Source organism: Helianthus annuus, chromosome 4 (genome assembly GCF_002127325.2).
Source record: "Helianthus annuus cultivar XRQ/B chromosome 4, HanXRQr2.0-SUNRISE, whole genome shotgun sequence".
In the NCBI taxonomy this organism is placed as follows: domain Eukaryota; kingdom Viridiplantae; phylum Streptophyta; class Magnoliopsida; order Asterales; family Asteraceae; genus Helianthus; species Helianthus annuus.
In genome coordinates, this window is record NC_035436.2 from 137,906,885 (window position 1) to 137,926,377 (window position 19,493).

General features: G+C 36.2%; 1 protein-coding gene and 1 long non-coding RNA gene across 2 annotated transcripts; one reads left to right on the forward strand and one right to left on the reverse strand.

Annotated features, from left to right (window-relative positions):
* Positions 1-206: 206 nt before the first annotated feature.
* Positions 207-1,995, reverse strand: LOC110933636 (protein FAR1-RELATED SEQUENCE 5-like). Its single transcript, XM_022176848.1, has 3 exons — positions 1,786-1,995; positions 1,055-1,627; positions 207-599 (listed from the first exon to the last, which is right to left on the reverse strand). The coding sequence occupies exons 1-3, from the start codon at positions 1,993-1,995 to the stop codon at positions 207-209; spliced, it is 1,176 nt and encodes a 391-aa protein (XP_022032540.1).
* A 12,882-nt stretch (positions 1,996-14,877) lies between these two features.
* Positions 14,878-18,053, forward strand: LOC110934815. The gene is made up of 3 exons (XR_002588649.2): positions 14,878-15,133; positions 17,447-17,502; positions 17,979-18,053. It is a non-coding gene; the product is annotated as an uncharacterized LOC110934815 (long non-coding RNA).
* Positions 18,054-19,493: the final 1,440 nt, after the last annotated feature.

A 19,493-nucleotide genomic window follows, 5' to 3' on the forward strand; every position in this document is an offset into this window, starting at 1 on the left:
ATAAGCGCTAAGTACGTATATGTAACATATGTGAAAACACTAGTGTATATGCAGGCTTAATGAAACTGCCTATGGGCACGTTAGTTGTTGGAGATAAGCATAGACAGTAGCAAATCAGTAAAAAAACAATGACCAATGTAAGTGTTTAAATAATCAAATTTAACACAAAAAGCAGTTTAAAAAGGTAGTTTATTTGCATGAATATACTAATCATCACTAGCATTGCCGTCCCTATCAGTTTCGTCCGATTCTATCTCCATGTCTTCCTCATCTTCGTCTTCCTCATCATCCTCATCTGTAGACGAGTCATCCTTAGTTGGCTTCCCTTTTTTTAAAGGGCAATTCCTTTTGTCGTGTTTTCTAACTCGTTTTCCACAATAATTACATTTCCTTCTTGACATCTTGACAGCTTTTATTGCTTTTTCTCGCGGACCAATCGGTCTTTTGTGCTTCCTACAACCCTTGTTACGAATTTTCTTTGGTGTCGTACACGAGATCTCGTCCGGTTCAGTGTTGGCAATAACTTCCTGAATTGCTACACCATTTCTATTAATTTCTAGATCATATGGAACTTCAGCGAAAATCTTATCTTTAAGTGCCTGAATATGTGAGTGTAGTTCCTATAGTTTATCAATGTCACCCCGCACGCGATCTCTACACATGTCCATGTTTTCTAAGATTCTGCGCCATAGTACTGCACTCCTAGATTGGTCTACGGATAACCTGTTCTCCAAACTATGCACAACACTCGGAAGAGCATTTCGTCTCCATCTCGGATGAATGTATTTGGCTGGGATCTCTTGAATATTATGGCTTCTGAAGACACAAAACACGTGGCGACATAGATATCCATCTCGGGTGAAACCATTGCAAACCCAAGAAACCGACAGGTCTTCCTTGTTAAAGGTCACCTAATAAAAAGGTGGTTGAGAAGCTGGTTAGTATGACTGGAGTAAGTAATAAACACTTGTGTACAATAAAAATATACACTGAATAAACAAAGCTAAATACAAAATTAGGTAATCGTATTAGTAAGTAGTGATAGTTGGCTAACCTTGAACTCGTTAACAACTTCCTTTTCGTGATCTAGATGAGCAACTGTAAAACAATGAATGCCATCAACCAGGGACCGTTCCGCAATGTAACTAAATTCTGTACCATTGAAAATTTCCTTTTGAACCTCGTAGAAAATTTTCCTTGTGTAAACGACGTTCGCATGACGTTCAATCCTGTAGCTTGTTTTGTATTTTTCTGGGTTGGTGGTCTCAGTATGATTGCAAAGTTCCCGTTGCTTGTTTCTTAACCCATCGATGGACGTATCATAACACAACATGAATTGAACCACTGTATTATGTGCGCTCGAGTCCGCTTTAAACATGTGGTTTGCACTTTCGCATCTGGATGTCGTTTTCATTAAAGTGCACATGGGTGTTTCGCGAAAGTAACCTGGAATCCATTGCTCCCGAATTGAAAACATCTCTGTCAACCATTTATGAGACTCTAACTCATATTCGGCGATGAATGAATTCCACCTGTGCTCAAATGTTTCAGGTTTGGTATAGACGTTCCAAACAAGCTTGTGAAACTTCTCTTTTATCTCGATATTTGTCAAGTTGTCTCCCTTGATCTATGTTTTGTAAAAAGAAATGAAAAAGTTATCAAAGTAGAAATAAACACAAGTATAAGGACAAATAAAAAAGAAGGAACAAATGAACACCAGTGTATGATGCTACTTGTACACAAGTGTACAAATAGGTTAGAACCAGAAAGTTTGTAAAGAAATACCTTAGATGGTATCTTTTGAACTATATGCCACATACATAGTTGATGATGCGACTTGTCGAATACGTTGCTAACTGCTTGTTTCATGGCACAATCTTGATCGGTTAGAACCAAAAGAGGTTGTCTGCCGTTATGAGCTTGGAGAAATTTTTGTAGAAGCCATGTGTATGACTCGATTGTCTCGTTATGAAGGAGGCCAACACCAAATATCATGCATTTTTTTGATGATCAACCCCAGTAAATGGAACAAAAATCATATCGTACCTGTAAAAAAAAGTAAATTGTAACACACAAATGTAAATAACTAAAGAGTTAAAATATGAGAATTTATAACTTACATATTCGTTTGGCATGTTGCATCAAAAGCCAAAACATCCCCAAATGCTTCGTAATTCATTTTCGAAACATTATCACACCAAAATAGCAAATGGAGTTCTGTGTCAACAATCTGGGTATCAAAAGTATAATTTTCTTTGTTCTTGCATCTTGTGTTCATTTTGTCAACTAACATTTGGGCGTCTCTTTCGCCGATGAAATCTCGGATATCTCTACCATAATTTTTATAGTCAGTAATTGTGCCCTAACCGTGCCCTGTACGTTATGATGACCACCTTTTATGACAACCTGAAGTTTGTGGGATATTACGGCATTTTGCTATAAACTCAGTGGTGGAAAAATCAAGCTTCCTCTTCTTTAGAGATAAATCAAGATTTTCAGGAGACGTAAACCCATGGTTATGTTGTTCTACCCAGTCATATAATTCAACCTCATCTGTATCCTTCACACGTTTAAATTTTACACAGGCTTTACAGTCTGTAACTTTTATGTTTGAGCGTCTTTTGGGGGAAATAGTATCAACCTCAGACGATTGACCATCGGTGCCTTTAGGTTTGTTGGCTTTAGAACACAAGACATATCGCAGATTTGTTATTATTTTGTCTCCAATCTTTTCTTTCTTAGAAGTACCCAACCGTGTACAAAAACCTGCAAATTGTGCATATTCCTCGTACATTGCAATAGCAGCTTCCATCGACCTAAATCTCTCCTTGAGAAAGGGTTTGAAACCGGGCGGCACAACTGGCGTCCAATACCTACTGCCGTTAGGTGTTTTGTAAATGTTGCTAGCAACTGACTCTGATCATTAATATAGAAAGCAAGTATAATTAATTAAGCTTCAGGAAGTTTGTTATACGAATTAATATATCATAAAAAAAGCTGGCAAAAAGAATAAATTACAAGCTTTCATTTACCCCGACATAAAAAGTCATTCTAAAATATTCAGGAATGTTCAATACATATGTGTAGATGCAACTGTTTTTTAATCCTAAAAATATTCAGTTACTCATATATATATGTAAACAAGTCATCCAATATCTCAGGTTCGGATCAGTACATATGTGTACACGCACTGTTACCTTAACCTAAAAATATTCAGTTACATTACAAATATGTAAACAAGTCATTCTAAAATATTCAGGATGTTTAGTACATATGTGGACATGCAACTGTTTCATTATCCTTAACTATTCAATTACTGGGATATATCTGTAAACAAGTCATCCAAATATCTCATTCATGAATTCTATAAAAACTGAGTACATGTTAACAATCAAAATATAAATCAACAAAGACAAGATGACGGTTATTAAATTCCATGAACGGGAAACTGACGACAAAGAACTGGGCGAAGAAGATGACCAAACTGATCAGGACGATTTAGATGCAATACCGAACAAAACAGATAAAAAACTAAACCTGGGCGATACATGGTAGTGTAAAAAACTGGATTGAAGTCATCTTGTTGGATTGGGTCTTGTCCGTTGAAGCCGCTACTAGGACCATCCTCCATGATCGATGTCGTGGTTAAAAAATTAGCAGGGTTTGAATCGTTTCAATTATTGGACTGGTAGATGATAGAATTTGAATATAATTAAATAAGATCACGTAAAATATGCAGGGATATAGGAATTGTAACTGCCATTGGTTTATGGAAAGGAATTAATTTTTTTTTTATATAATTACAATCTTACCCTTTTTATCAAGAATTGAAACCAATAGTTGAGATTAGTTCACAAGGTTCACAACCAAGGATGTTGTTCACTCTTGAACCTCATCCTATATATATATATATATATATATATATATATATATATATATATATATATATATATATATATATATATATATATATATATAGGGGAAAGATAAATCGAAAACCCATGTGAGTTGAGAAAACCCAAATAAACCTTATGTAACATTTTTATTTTTTTCTAAAAAAAAATAGGAAATGTAATATAAATGTACACGGACCTATTTATGAAAAAAAATGAAAAAAACGCTTACTATTTTTTTTTTAAAAAAAATGTTGAAAATTTATATGTTACATTTTTTTTGGACATACATATTATGTAACCTGAAATTTTGTAACATTTTTTTAAAAAAAACTACTTGGTGTTTTTTTGTGTTTCTTTTTTTAAAATGTTCAAATATATGTATATTACATTTCCTCTTTTTTTAGAAATGTATCTTGAGTTTACATGGTTTTTTTACAAAGGTTTTCTGAGTTTTCTCAACTCAAGTGGGTTTTCGATTTATCCTTCCCCTATATATATATATATATATATATATATATATATATATATATATATATATATATATATAGGGGATGGATCATGAGAAAACTAGTTTAAATGAGAACCAAAAAACTAACTAAAAAAGCCAAAAAAAACCATGCCAATTTTTTTTTTAAATTTTTATAAAAAAATCGCAGCTTTTTATGCATGGAAAAAAATTTTCAAAAAAAAATAAATAAATAAAAAAAAAGTTTTTGGTTGTATTGCACATGTGCAATACAACAAATTTTTTTTTTTTTGTAAATTTTTTTTATGTATAAAAACTAGCAATTTTTTGTTAAAAAATTGTAAAAAAAAATTGGTATGTTTCTTAGTTTTTCTTTTAGTTTTTTTTAGTTAGTTTTCTAGTTTTCTCATTTATATGTAGTTTTCTTATGATCCTCTCCCTATATATATATATATATATATATATATATATATATATATATATATATATATATATATATAGTGGAGAGTTCAAATGAGAAGAAATTACAAATTAAGAATACAAAGAATAAATGGTACAAAGGTAATTTGAACAAGTCATTTAATGAGTCTCTTAGTTATTTATGTTATTCAAATTAATGAACCTAATTATTTAATGAGTCATCCAATAAAATAGTTTTGCACCTTACACAATAAAAACAATCATGCACATGATCCTACATATTCAACGTTTCCTACACCATAAAAATAACGTTTCCTGCACCATAAAGACAATCTTCTGGTGTAAGGTACAAAATGTATAGGACCCCAACACTTTTAAATAATTTTGCGACTCATAATAAAATATGTGTAGGACATAACACTTTTAAATAGTTTTGTCACTTCTAAGAAAATTGGTCTATTAATGGTAACGAATGAGGAAATTATGGTGGCATTAATAAGACTTGAGTAACCCCCTTAAAATATTTATTAATATTCTACATCAAAATGTCTATTCTACCCTTATTAACTAAAACATTAATTAAAAGTAGATAAAATTATATCTTGATTCACAATCATTGATCAAAAAAATATAGGGCCTAGATTAATTTATTTTTCTTTTTACAAGAAGATTCTTCTCAAATGAACCTTCCCCTATATATATATATGGGTAAGGATCATTTTAGAACTATAAATAATTTCAAAACTTGCAGAACTCATCTCCACTATTTAGTTATCTGATCAATGGTGCAAATTAAAAATGTTTTTTTAGTAATTAACTAGAATTTTGAGGAGATTAAACAAATATAGTAAGTGTATTATAAGTGTTTTATTTCATCCATATTCTAACTTTTCTCCATATATCTCTCGTTCTATTATCATGGTTCAACAAAAAGATTAATCTCGAAACATTTTTTTTACATCAAACCGCTGATGCAAAAACAGGTTTGTTAGTTGGTGTGTTCAGGTTAGATTTTGTGATATCAATATAAAAGTCACAAGTCTAAAGCTTTTAATTGTATTATTTAATTGTTTTGGCATAGGTGGTGGAAGATGATTGCTATTTCTCAATCCCCCACTTTTTAAATATTATTTTTAGTTTCTAAGCACATAATTCATGAAATTCTATTTTTACCTTGAATCTGAAAATCATTTTAAGTTGCACAAATATTTTCAAAGAAAAGTAGTTATAGTTTGACAGAACGCATGTGCATGCCGATTAAAAATGAGTTTTGATAAGAAATTTAAATTTGCCATATAAATGTGTTCTTAGGAATAAAATGTTTCTTTTTTAAACGGGAATAACATAATTATTATTTTCCAATTTTATTTTTTCTTTGTTCGTTTTTTCTTTGTTCTTAGGAATAAAATGTTTCTTTTTTAAACGGGAATAACATAATTATTATTTTCCAATTTTATTTTTTCTTTGTTCGTTTTTTCTTTGTTCTTCATAGTTATGAACATCTGTGTTCATGAGACTAGTATTTAGATTACCATAGTGTTTTTGTGCTTACCAAAAGAAATCGCATGCATTTGCAACAAACATGAAAAAGGCGTAATGTAAGTGACAAACTTTGCATTAATAGATAAGGCACAGAGGCCGATAAGTACAAAGCTGCTAAGATTACATTTAGGATAAATAAAATAATTAATAATGATGCGTATGTAAGTAGCGATCCTTGTGTTGTGCGTTGGTAAGGCGTAGTGTGCCTTCCAAGTACAAAGGATGCTAAGATTACATGTAACACCTTCGCAGCTGCTGCGCGTTCCACGTCCGTGGAACATCCGTTCCATCATTTCTGCGTAGGGTGTATGCTCCTTTTCCCAGGACCTCGTTGATCACATAAGACCCCTCCCATTTAGGCGCGAGCTTCCAGGTCATTCAGCGTTCGATGCTTCGTTATCTCTTAATACGAAGTCTCTAGGTAGGAAAATGCGTATGCGCACCCGCGCATTATAGTATTTCTCCAGTTTTGACTTGTACTTGGTCTCGTTAATTGCTGCATTCTCTCGTCTTTCTTCGAGGAGGTCCAAATCAAGTCTGCGCTCTTTTTCGTTGCTCTGTTTTTCCATGACTTGTACTTGGTCTCGTTAATTGCTGTCTCCGTTCCGTATACAAGGCTGAACGGTGTTTCACCTGTGCTAGTCTTTGGCATGGTGCGATGAGCCCAAAGAATGTTTGGCAATTCATCGACCCAGCCTCTTCTTGCGGTTCCCAATCTTGCCTTAATGCCATCCACAATTTGCTTGTTGATGCTCTCAACTGACCATTTGCATGTGGATGCGCCACTGAAGCAAAACTATGTTCTATGCGTATCTCTTTCATCCATTTTTGTAAATCGTTAGAAGCAAAATTGGTACCGTTATCTGTGATGATGCGCAGTGGTAACCCGAACCGGCAGATTATATGTTCCCAGATTAATTTCCTGATAACCATTGCGGTGGTTGATGCCAGAGCTTTCGCTTCTACCCATTTTGTGAAGTAATCCACAGCAACTATGATAAATTTTACTGCGCCAGGCGCATCAGGAAAAGGACCTACCAGATCGATTCCCCATGGTTGGAAAGGCCATGCTGCAGTTACCGGAACCAAAGGATTCTTTGGGCGGAGGGTCTTAGGCGCGTGGCGTTGGCATGAAGCACATTTGCGCAAGGTCTCGACGGCATCCACATGCATGCCAGGCCAATAATAGCCTACACTCATAATTTTTGCCACCACCATGCGAGGGCCGACATGGATTCCGCATAATCCTTCGTGGATTTCTCGAACCAAGTACTACGCGTCATGTTCGTCAACACATCGTAGAAGAGGGCCCATATAGGATTTTCTGTACAGAATTCCATCGGCCATTTCATAATTCAATGCTTTGTTCTAAATTTTTCTTGCTTCCGCCTTTCCCTCCGGAAGAGTTCCGTGCTGTAAGAACATAATAATCAGAGATACCCAGGATGGGTTTCCGATTTCTATCATGTTTACGTGCCGCAACAAAACAGACGGGTTCGAGAGAGCTTCGATACGCACCTCTTTCGCCAAATGTTTGAAACTTGTAGCTGCTAATTTACTGAGTGCGTCCGCATGCTTGTTCTCGTTTCGATTAATATGATTGACTTTGAAAGTTTGAAACTTATCGATTAAGGTTTTCGCCTGTTCAAGATATAACGCCATTGTTTCACCTTTCGCGTCATAGTGGCTGTTGACTTGCCCAACAACCAGCAAAGAATCAACATGCGCCTCTAAATTCTTGGCCCCCATTTTAATTGCTAAGAGAAGACCCGCAAGAAATGCTTCATACTCTGCTTCGTTGTTGGTTCTTTTGAAATCCAACCGAATGGTGTAAGTAAGTTCGTGGTTGTCGGGGCTGATTAGGCGAAGGCTAGCCCTTGCGCCGTCATCGTTGGAAACTCCATCTGTATGCAAAGTCCAAACCCTGTCGACGAAGATTGGGACAGGATCCTGAATGGCTTCACATTCTTGGATTTTATCAACCGGAATTTCAGTAACGAAATCCGCCAGAACTTGGCCTTTGATGGCTGGGCGCGGCTTATATAGGATATTATGTCCACCCAATTCAATGGCCTATTTTGCCAACCGGCCAGCAACTTCCGGTTTGGATAAAATTTGACCAAATGATAATTAGTAAGAACGGTTATGATGTGGCCAGAAAAATACCTTCGTATTCTACGCGAGGCATGGACTAACGCTAGAACAAGCTTTTCCATGATTGAATAACGGGTTTCCGGACCAGTTAACATTTTGCTGATATAATAAATTAGAGTTTGGACTCCGTCCCTTTCCACCAACAACACTGCGCCTACTGCCAAATCAGATGCAGAAAGATACAAAATTAATGGTTCTTATTTTCGCGGAGCCGTTAAAGTAGGTAACTGAATTAGGCATTCTTTCATTTCTTAAAAAGCTTTCTCGGTCTCCGGAGTCCATTGAAACTGGCTCTTCTTGACACAATTGCGTAATGTGCTTATCAACGGATAGGATTTGGCAGCATGGTTTGCTAAAAATCGGCTAAGCGCAGCCAGCCGACCGGCTAAGCGCTGCATCTTTTTGATGGATGCTGGTGACGACATACGCTGAATCGCCTCTACCTTTTCTGGATTAAGTTTGAAACCATCTTTGATCACGATGAATCCCAAGAATTTACCCTCCTCCCTGCCAAACGAACATTTTACTGGATTCAGTTTTATGTTAACTTTGCGTAAGGAGTCGAAAGTGCGCTGAATATTCTTGAGCATTAATTCCTCGTCAGGACTCATGATGACAAGGTCATTGATATAAACTTCAACTGTAACACCAATATCCTCTCCGCAGACTTTATCCATCAGACGTTGATACGTAGCACCCGCATTGCGGAGACCAAAAGGCATTTTTGTGTAACAAAAAATACCTTTGTCCGTGCAGAAAGCTCTCTTGTCTTAGTCTTCTTCCTTCATTTGTACTTGGTGATAACCTTTGTAACTATCGAGAAAACATTTCCAGCGGAATGAAGCTAGAGAGTCTACCTTCTTGTCAATCTCCGGAAAGAGAATAACAATCTTTCGGACAAGCCTTGTTGAGGTCCTTGAAATCAACACACATACGCCATCCGCCGTTATGCTTTTGGACCATCACTGGGTTGGCCACCCATGTTTGGTATCGGACTTCCCGTAATATGCCTGCTTAAAGTAACTCCGCAACTTGTTCATTCATTGCGTGAGTCTTTTCTAGACCCAGACTGCACTTTCCTTGTACTGCTGGTTCTACTGAAGGTCGAACATTCAAACAATGTTCCGCTACGTCTCTTGGTACGCCGGTCATGTCCACTGGGGACCATGCGAAAATATCCATATTCTCGAACAAAAGTTGTTTAAGTCTTGCGCGAATTGTTGGAGATACAGCAGGTCCTAGCAAAATAGTTTGCTCAGGATATTCGCTGTTGAGTACCCATTGCTCTGGTTCGTTGAAGGATGGTTTTGCGACTTTCATTGGAGGTTCGTCATCAAAAGACATGACCTCCTTTCTTGAATATAAAACTGCTACGCCTGTTTTTGTTGGAAAACCGCAAGCAACATGCGGTATGGAAGTAATCATGCTAAACTCCCTTTGTGAACATGTTCCCAACAAAACATCATGACGGGACGTAGCTGGCATAACCATAAAATTGACCGACACCGTGCGCGAGTGTTTACCATCAGAAAGTGTAACGGGAAAAGAGATCTGACTCAGGGGAAAGACGCCTTCATTGTAGAAACCAGTTAGTGGGAAATCAACCGGTTTCAAGCGCGCCTTGTCGTCCGGGTCTAACTGCTTAAAACACTGCTCATATATAATATCCATAGAACTACCAGATCGATAAACATATAATCAGTACGGTAATGACCGAAAATACCAGTTATGACGACTGGTCGTTCCTCTTGAGGACCTCCTGGTACTACAGGAAAAATCACTTGTTTTTCACACCAATGTTGATTATGACTTCGTTTGTTATTGCATCTGCGCGGTGGTCCTCTTTGCACCATGTACGTTTGCTTTGATTTCTTATTGCTTGGACCATCATTTCCGTGAGTGATCTGATGAACGTCCTCACAAACGTCTTGTACCAAGTGACTGAGCTCTCCTTGATAGTTTTCATCATTGGTCTGGGTGTCCCACTGTTGCTATGAATGCGAGCCCAGTTTTGTATGAATAGATTGTCGTCTCTGAGACTGTTGCTCTTTACAATGATCTTTACGTCTAGTGCCAGGATGATTATATCTGGGACGAGACTGAGAATTACCCTCTGTATCTTCGGCCGACATGTATGATGGTGAATCATAATGTAACACTCGAGGTGCGGTTGGAGATCGCATCTGAGTTGTAGATCTATGTGCCTGTGATGCTGTTTGAGCCGCTTGTGGACATAGTTGTGCATAAACCGCATTCAAGGCCCCTTGAAATTTGACAAACCAACAGATCGAAGTTCAACAGAAGGTAGATTTGAACTGATCGGAGCTCCAGGTTGAACTCCCTGGGTAATAGGATCGTTCACCTGAGTCGTGTCATGATGAACATCGTCGTCATTAGACGCTTCTTCCACGATTCCGTCGACACAAGAAGCATAAGAAAAATTGCTTCTGTTCTCGGTTCGAGGACCTGGTGGTTGATTTGACGGAGCTTCTGCCATTGAAAACAAAATAAAGAAAGAAATCGAACGAGAAATGAGAATAGAAGTAGAAATCGGTGGGCGCCAATGAAGAAACACCAGATCTAAATGACCAGAATCAATCAGATCTGAGGGTAGGGTTTTTACATAAAAAGGTTAATCCTCTCATCGATTGCTAGATGGGAGCCACTTCACCAGAGAACACTGCAAAACAGAAAGCCGTTAGACTTGCCACGGGGAGAATGGGGGTTCTCTCCGTGACCACCCTCCGGCGTGAGAATAAGTATCATGATCTCAAGAAGATGAACTAGTAAGAGGTGAAAGTATGTGAAAATAGATTATCAGATCATACCTGAATTCTCATATTTATAACCAAATTTTGGCGCCAAAAACTGTAACGGAGGTAATAACGGAAATTACTTTTCCGTTTGTTAGTTATTTCCCCATCCATGCACACGGATCGTGACCTTGATTAACGGTTGGGGAGATGCCACGTGGAAAGTGGTTTAATCTAGATTTGCCTTTAAGTTGTTGGCATCATCGTGATTTAGATGAGCGGTTAGGATGCTGCCACATCACATTCGCCATTCGGTTATAACCGAATGAAGCTATGCACAATGATCACTTAAGGCCTTCTAGAAGATCTACAGCTGTATCCCATCTCACCTTTGCCACGTGTCCATTCTGTTATAACAGAAAAGATTCCTTTTGTTCAAGTCTTTATTTCAAACGCGCGAGAGTGTTAAATCATCAAGCCTAACTGTACCCTTGCGCGGGCCCGCGTAAGGGTGTTAGTTGAACATTTGTTTTTCCTTTCTCGGCGCACGGTTATTGAAGACTGATCTTTCCTCCATCTTTACTAAGACACGTTGCGTGACCACGCAATGGTCTGTTTAAGATGAATTTAGAGTGTGATTATGGTATGGTGCAGTGTGATTATGGTATGGTGCTTTGCGCTTGCACAAGGTTTTTGGGACCATACTGTGACAACCCTCACAATTTCAGGTATCCATACAGTTAATTAATTCTTAATTTGTGCTTAATGACTGTGCTTGATTACAACTGTTGATTTAGCTGCTTACTGATTTCTGTTACATACATACATATGCATCACATTTCATGCTGTCACTCCATTTATTACACACAAACTTTAGTGACAAACTTGATGCACAAAGCACACTTAGCACACTAAGCGGATAACCCAGAAAACATGCTGACAATGCCAGCACCTAGACAAACAATGTTTTTGAGGCCAGTATGAGCCAAAGACAGGGTACTACACTAGTAGGGAGTGTAGGGAAGTGAGGACCATAATAAGACTGCGTCACTAGGTGATAGTTATAGTGCCGGGAAGTGCCTAAAACATACTTTAACTGCCAAATTCTGCACTTAATAACAAAAATTCAGCATTTAATGATGCTAGTAATGTGCAAAAACTTGACAAACTAGTCCTGTGCACTTTCCAAAGTGTCGGGAATTAAAAGTGTCACTAAAAGTATTAAAAAAGACACCTTGTGGACTAACTAAGCACTTTAACGGAACAACACCCAACCGAATAACCGGACTTTACCCGGAACACAAAAATATTGTCAAACACATTGTTTTTATTTTTCTAAGCTAGTTAGTGTCCCCGAACACCCTAACACACTATATAATTAATAACACACCAAAACCCACTAACTAAACATTTGATTCCTAACTAGATTACTAACTAAACATTTAAAACCCAACCCTATACCCCCCCCCCCTGAAGACGGTTACCGTGGGTGTCCCCACCCATGGATTTGTTTAATATTTTATTTGATATTATTGGTAATTAAGAAACATATTACACAAAGGTTAAAGGTGATGATGGGTTATAAAATGGCACAAGGGATCTTAACAATTCATTCTCTACACATCAAACCACAAACACTTCTATCCTCCTCTCCTTGTATGTGCGGCCGACCCCAAGCACAACCATCACCACCATCACTTGATCAATTTCAACCACTCTAAGAGCATCCAAGGGTGTTAGTGATCATACAAACAAGCTCGGTGTGTTCGGAAGCTCAAGGACCTCTCTTATCATCTTTTATCCACCACTTTTACACACTTGAACTCTCCTAGCCTTGTGCTAGTGGTAAGTCTCTTAGATCTTCATCCACTTCATGTTTTTGATGGTTAATAGTTAAAGAATGATGAAATCTCAAGAAACACTAAAAACATAAACAAAGTCTTGAACATAAACTAACTTAGTGATAAAAGTATGGTTAAAATGATGAAGAAATCATGATATTCTTGTGTTGTGATGCTTGTTGGTTATTGTTTGCTAGTAGAAATGATATGGATCATCATATGGACTTACTAGATCATGATTAAAAACATGATCTAGCAAGATGAGAAAGATAAAATGTTGTAGGATGATGGAATCATCCACACATAAACTATGAACTTGAATAAGTGAATGTTTTCTTGAAAAATAAAGATCAAAGTAGGTTATAATCTTGTAGATCTAAAGATCCATGAGTGGTTTTTCGAAAGAACCAAGTGAAAAGTATGAGTTTCATTAAAACTTGGATCTTACATAAACTTCACACATTTTTGGTGGATAAACAAGTGTAGAAACACTTGTGTAATAAGAAAATTTCACAAATAAAAATATTTAGAAAATATGACTAGAAGTTGTGAATATTCAAACTCTTTAAAAATGAAGTTTTTAAGGAACTAATCACATTTTTAAAGGTAACAAGACTTACTAAGTATGCTAGTAAGTTACTACATACTTTTATAAATTTTCAAGTTCATAAGTTTATAGTTTATGCTTGTTTTTGATAAGTTGGTAAATAGAGATTGTATTGTGATAACTGGCAAAAATAATGGTAATTCCGTACAACTTAAACACTCGATTTAACGTTTAATTACGTTCATTACGATTTAATTATTGCATGATTAGGTCGTACAAAGTCTAAAAATCATACGACATGGTTAAATATGCTAAACCATATTGAAACATTCACTGCGTCACGAGAAAAATGCAAACTATGTCCTAATATGTTGGCAAAATGTTGAAAACACTATTCACCTGAACACACTATTCATGCCAGCAAGTTTTGAAAATTGTCGGAACGAGCGACGAAGGACATGAACGCACTTGGTAGATGAAATACAAATAAAAATCCCTAATTAGGGACGCCAAATACAAAAACACTTTAACTTTCCGGAAAATACATGTCGCTAAATTTCGTCCGAATCGCGCCAAAACTGTAACAAAAATAAATTGTCCGCAACACTAAAATACGGCATTTTGATGTCCGTAGAACTTGTAAATAATATTTACAACTAAAATAAGCTTGGAGACATCATTGGGATATCCGAAACACAAGTTACCGGTGTTTCATCGCAACTTACGTAACTTGTCCGTTTTTTTTTATCCGGCAGACTAGTTAACAATATATCTTATCACCTTAACGCCTAAACGAAGCATCTAGTGAACTAGTGAGCGATATTTTGGTGTCGTAAGCGCCTTGAATAGACGCCATAACTTCGACGGTAAATTAAAACCATAGCTCCCGGTATGAAACTATAACTTTCATATAACACCCGATGTCGAACCGGTGAGCGAACTAGTGGTACTTTTACCATCCAAAACTTATACCCACTAAACTGGTAAACTAATTTGACTTTATTTATAACCCTAACCTATTATTAACCCCTAATTACCATAATTAAGCTAATTACATAAATATCTAGTACCTTAACATTTATTTCACATGTTTAAATTCATAAAAAAAAAGCAAGAAACCATGCTTTGTACCCTCTATAGTTGACGTCAATGAGTGGGACACACCCACCTTACCTTGTGAAGATTATGATCTTGGAAGTATGGTCTTACAATATATTGTGAACATACCTACACATATCTTTATCATGCCTTCACTATCATTTCATCTTTCCAACACTTTCTAAACTCAAGGAAAACATCCCTTTCTTTTCCTCAAAATCGGCAGCCCATATACCTCAAACACCCACATTTCTCAAGTCTTAAACAACCTTATTAAACCTTTAAAACCTTTTTTTTAAAGAAGATCTAAAAAGGTAGCAAATATGGAGGATCATTAGGAGCTTATTCTTGTTATTTTGGAAGCTCTATTCTCTTCATAATCTTCATTCCAAAGCTCACTAACCTCTTGCAAAATTGTAAGACCTCATACATATATTATTTTTTTAGCATGATTTATTATGTAGATTATGTACAAAAATGTTCATCTTGAACCCTACAACAAAATCAAGCTTAAAAACTCTAATCTCACAATAAAAGTCTAATAAATAAGATGTATATTGTGTTGGTTATGTTAATATGTGTTAGATTATGCTTATGTTAATGTTGATTATGTTAAAGTAGAGTGTTTACAAAGATGATCTTGTGTAAATTAGACTAACAAGGAAGATCTAAACATTTTTATGTTTAGATCTTAACAAGATCATCATCCATATAATACATGAACTTTATATTAAACTTGAAAAAGGTTTATGGCCAAAATAACTTTTATAAAAAAAAAAAAACATCATGATGTACACTATAAAAGTGTTAAAAGTATGTTAAATTTATTTTCTAGTAAACCTATTAAAAGATTTAATAAGTGCTATCATTTTCTTATTAAAAATGTGATTAAGAATATATAAAGTTCAAAAGTTATATGGAAAATTATGTGGAAAATATTACTTGAAAAAGTAGTGCTTTGGAACTTGATTGTGATTATGGGCTTAAACGTGAAACTAATACGTTTTTAAGACGTGGAAAACGCCATAGTTTAGGGGAAATTATGGCGAAATTTTCTAAAAATCTAATCACGTTTAAAGTATAATTAACGAGGTGATTAACGGGGTTAAACGTGATTAGTGATCTTAATTGTCATTAAGAAAGTTTTAACAAAAAGGTTTAAGTCCTAAACTATGAAGGTTTTTGATAAAACAACTTATATATCTTTATAAGTTAAAAAAAAGAGGTTATTTATTATATCTATGTATATATTTTTTTAGGGAGAAAAAAAATATACGTATATGTTTTCCAACCTTTATATGTGTATGTGTATAAATACATGTGTATTGTGTGTATGTACTAGAGTTAGGATCCTACAAGCTAAACACAAAATACACTACACATAACAAACTCCAAAAACATGTCGACGAAAGAATGTAAAATACATGAGAAAACGAATGCAAGTTATATTACACTTTGACATGAAGCGCGGATAACGAACAATCGGACCTCGGGCGAACCGTACAAATAATATATATATTTCGACCAAATAATATATATGCATATAACACCAAAAACCGACGCGAAATATCAAATAAATGTCATAGCGTATAAATGCGTCGCCATCGGCAACGGTCACCATATCGACACGACACGGGGTGGATACTTATCACGGACGACACGCGGGCGTTCCGGATAATAAAATACATGGTAACGACTCCTGCGACGAACTCTAAAAATAATACATTTTTAGACATGAAATATATATATATTTAGACGCCAAAAATTTCGGAAAGTGTAAATCGAAAATCGCCAAGTGTGCACATATACAAATATATATGTCTACGAATACCTATAAAATACACTCAAAATACACTTGTAAAAAAAACAAGGATACTTGGTGTGATAATGGGCTAGTAAAAGCCCATTTATTTAATAAGTTGGACTAACCCATTAACATGTAAAATGGGCTAGGCCCAAATACACTAATAATATGGATTAAGCCCAACAACTTAAAAGACATGGGCTAAGGCCCAATGAAAAATACATGTATATTTTTAATAAAATATATTGTAAAAATACATTATAAATACGGTATACCTACACGTATAAATACGGTATACATACACGTATGAATACGGTGTACGTATACATATGAAATACGCGAATACATAACGATGTACTCATATACACTTGTTAAAGTGTACACTCACAATGAATACCGTACACGTACATTAACATATATACAATGTTAAAAATAAATATTTTAACAACTATATCTTAAAAAGATATACATATACATATATATTTGTGAAACAAATATATACCTAAAACAAACCGATCATACGTATACATGTGAACGACGTTCACCGAACTTAAAGATATATATTTTTGAGGAATATATATTTCATACAACAAACATGCGTCGTGCACGGCACAAAGGCGCTATTGGACTCGGTCCACTTATACTTGTACGACACAAGGACTTATACATGCTATACCCACATATACTCGTGCGAAGCACGGATACTTACAAAGGGCGATGCCCGTTCTAACACATTATGAACTCAAGAAGTGTATATATATATATATATATATATATATATATATATATAATAAAACGAACATACGAAACAAATGTCAACATATTTAAAATACACAAGGGTTCCATATATAATAATGTTCAAGATGAGCAACGTGTACATAAATTAACATAAACCCAAGTGTCTAATGAGTTAGAGCACTTGTAGGTTATTACGCGCTAATTGGATACCCGAACTGCTAGCATACATACGGACGCAAACTTGTGAGTTCATGTCCCCCTTTTCTTTTAAACGTTTTCGGTTTTACAACTCTCGGGGGGAAATACATGTTACTATGGTATGGTTAAGCAACAAAATGAATTAGTAGATCACGTGCGAATAGGCTGATACTTAAAGCACCATTAATCTTGTTTAAGACCACGGAACAAAGGGGGTAGATCTATCGGGTACAGGGCGAGCCCCACTCATGGGTCCTTGTGTGGCCACATGGAGTTTCCTTTGTTACCCTCGCCGGGTGGACCGGTACTAAATCGCTTACGGGTTGGTGGCTTCCTATGTCGGCACACATATTAATGTCCTAGCTACACATTAATGATCAACATGTTCATTTACGCTTTACATACCAGATTTCGATACTTGAACTTTCAAATGTTTTACAAATTCATTTGATGATTACGAACTTAAAACACATGAACTCGCTCAACTTTTGTTGATGTTTTCAAACTTACATGTATTTCAGGTAACTAAGTGGATCTTGGTGCAACAAATTATGAAGTTTCAAGTTTACTATGAAGACGATGTCATCCGTATTTTGCAGGGTTTGATCCATATATCCCGTCTTCGAACGGGACATAGGATGCAAAACCTCGTTATTTCAAAAACTTTATTTTGAACAAGTCTTGTTTGTAGAACTTATAAACTTATGTTGTCTTTTGCTACAAAACAACTTTTGACTTGTATCTTTACATTATGGAATGGATGAACATCGTGTATGTTTTATATCATATAGTTTGTTTACTTACATCGTATGCTGTGGAAACCGATCAAGTCACACTACGCGCTTCCGCCTTTGACACGGGTGTGACAGGTTGGTATCAGAGCTTCGATTGTAGTGAACCAGGATTCCTTCTCGAGTCTAGTCTACAATCACTAGGATCCTCTCATGAAAACGGATTTACAAAATGCATGGTTTTCATTGCATACACAAAGCACAAGATCCACTACCCAAAACGTATTTCAAAAATAAATAAATAGATAATGTCCTCGCATTGTTTAGGCGACATTAATTGGGGCTTAGTCTATGTGGGATAGACTTGATAAACTAGATCGACTCACACAACTTACGTGGTTATATTTGACAAACATATAATTGTACATACATATATATATAATAAATAATGAGATTATTTATTGATATATACATACATGTTGTACGGATTATTTTTGCCTGGGTACTATAGCTTCATCTGCTAGTATTGGTGGTTACGACGACCCTGACTTTATGGATACCTCTTTGGACTAGTTCATGCACTTTGCGGAAGACGTCCCTGTGGAGGACGATGTTTTAGCCGCACCACTCCTGTTCCACGAAAGCATCATTATTGGCCATTCCGATGGCGATCATCGCGTAGCGATATTGCCAAATGTTGCGATCCACCTAACTGTTGCTCCTTTTATTATGGAGTTATTTAATGACGAGGACGAGATCCCCACCTTGCAGCTATAGGTTGAGACTCTCTGTAGGGGAATCTGGAGATGGAGCGTCATGCTGACGCAATGCCATCATCACCCCTAGCCTACCCTCCGCCATCTATTCCACTACCACCATCATCACCACCACACCATACCTCACATGTTGACCTTGACATCTTCATTAGAGCACACGTCTTAGCGCTCTAACAGCAGACGAGTGCCCTTTCTTGCAGTATTTGTTTTTAAGCTTGGGGAGGAGCGTACCTATCTTCGTAGTCTAATCTTCCCTACCCCTCTCCCATCCCCCTACCCTTAAGGTATTTATTTGCAAGCACTTATGCTTGGGACTAGAAGACCCACTCTTGAGGGATATATGAAGACTACGTACTAGTTACGACACTTGAAGACCTTGAAGAACAATGTGGAGGAAAATATTTTGCCACTTTTATATATATATATATATATAAACTTGCACGACCGGGGTAATGTAGCCTCGTGCCCTTTTGTTTTCTTCACAAAACAACGTATCAAGTTGTCGATATATATATAAAAGTTCAGTATT

Coding starts and splice junctions, on each gene's coding strand:
- LOC110933636 (XM_022176848.1), bottom strand. CDS start 1,995: ATGATATTTGGTGTTGGCCTCCTTCATAACGAGACAATCGAGTCATAC. Junction 1,628..1,785: donor TTCAAAAGATACCATCTAAG/GTATTTCTTTAC, acceptor TACAAAACATAG/ATCAAGGGAGACAACTTGAC. Junction 600..1,054: donor AAGTTGTTAACGAGTTCAAG/GTTAGCCAACTA, acceptor TCACATATTCAG/GCACTTAAAGATAAGATTTT.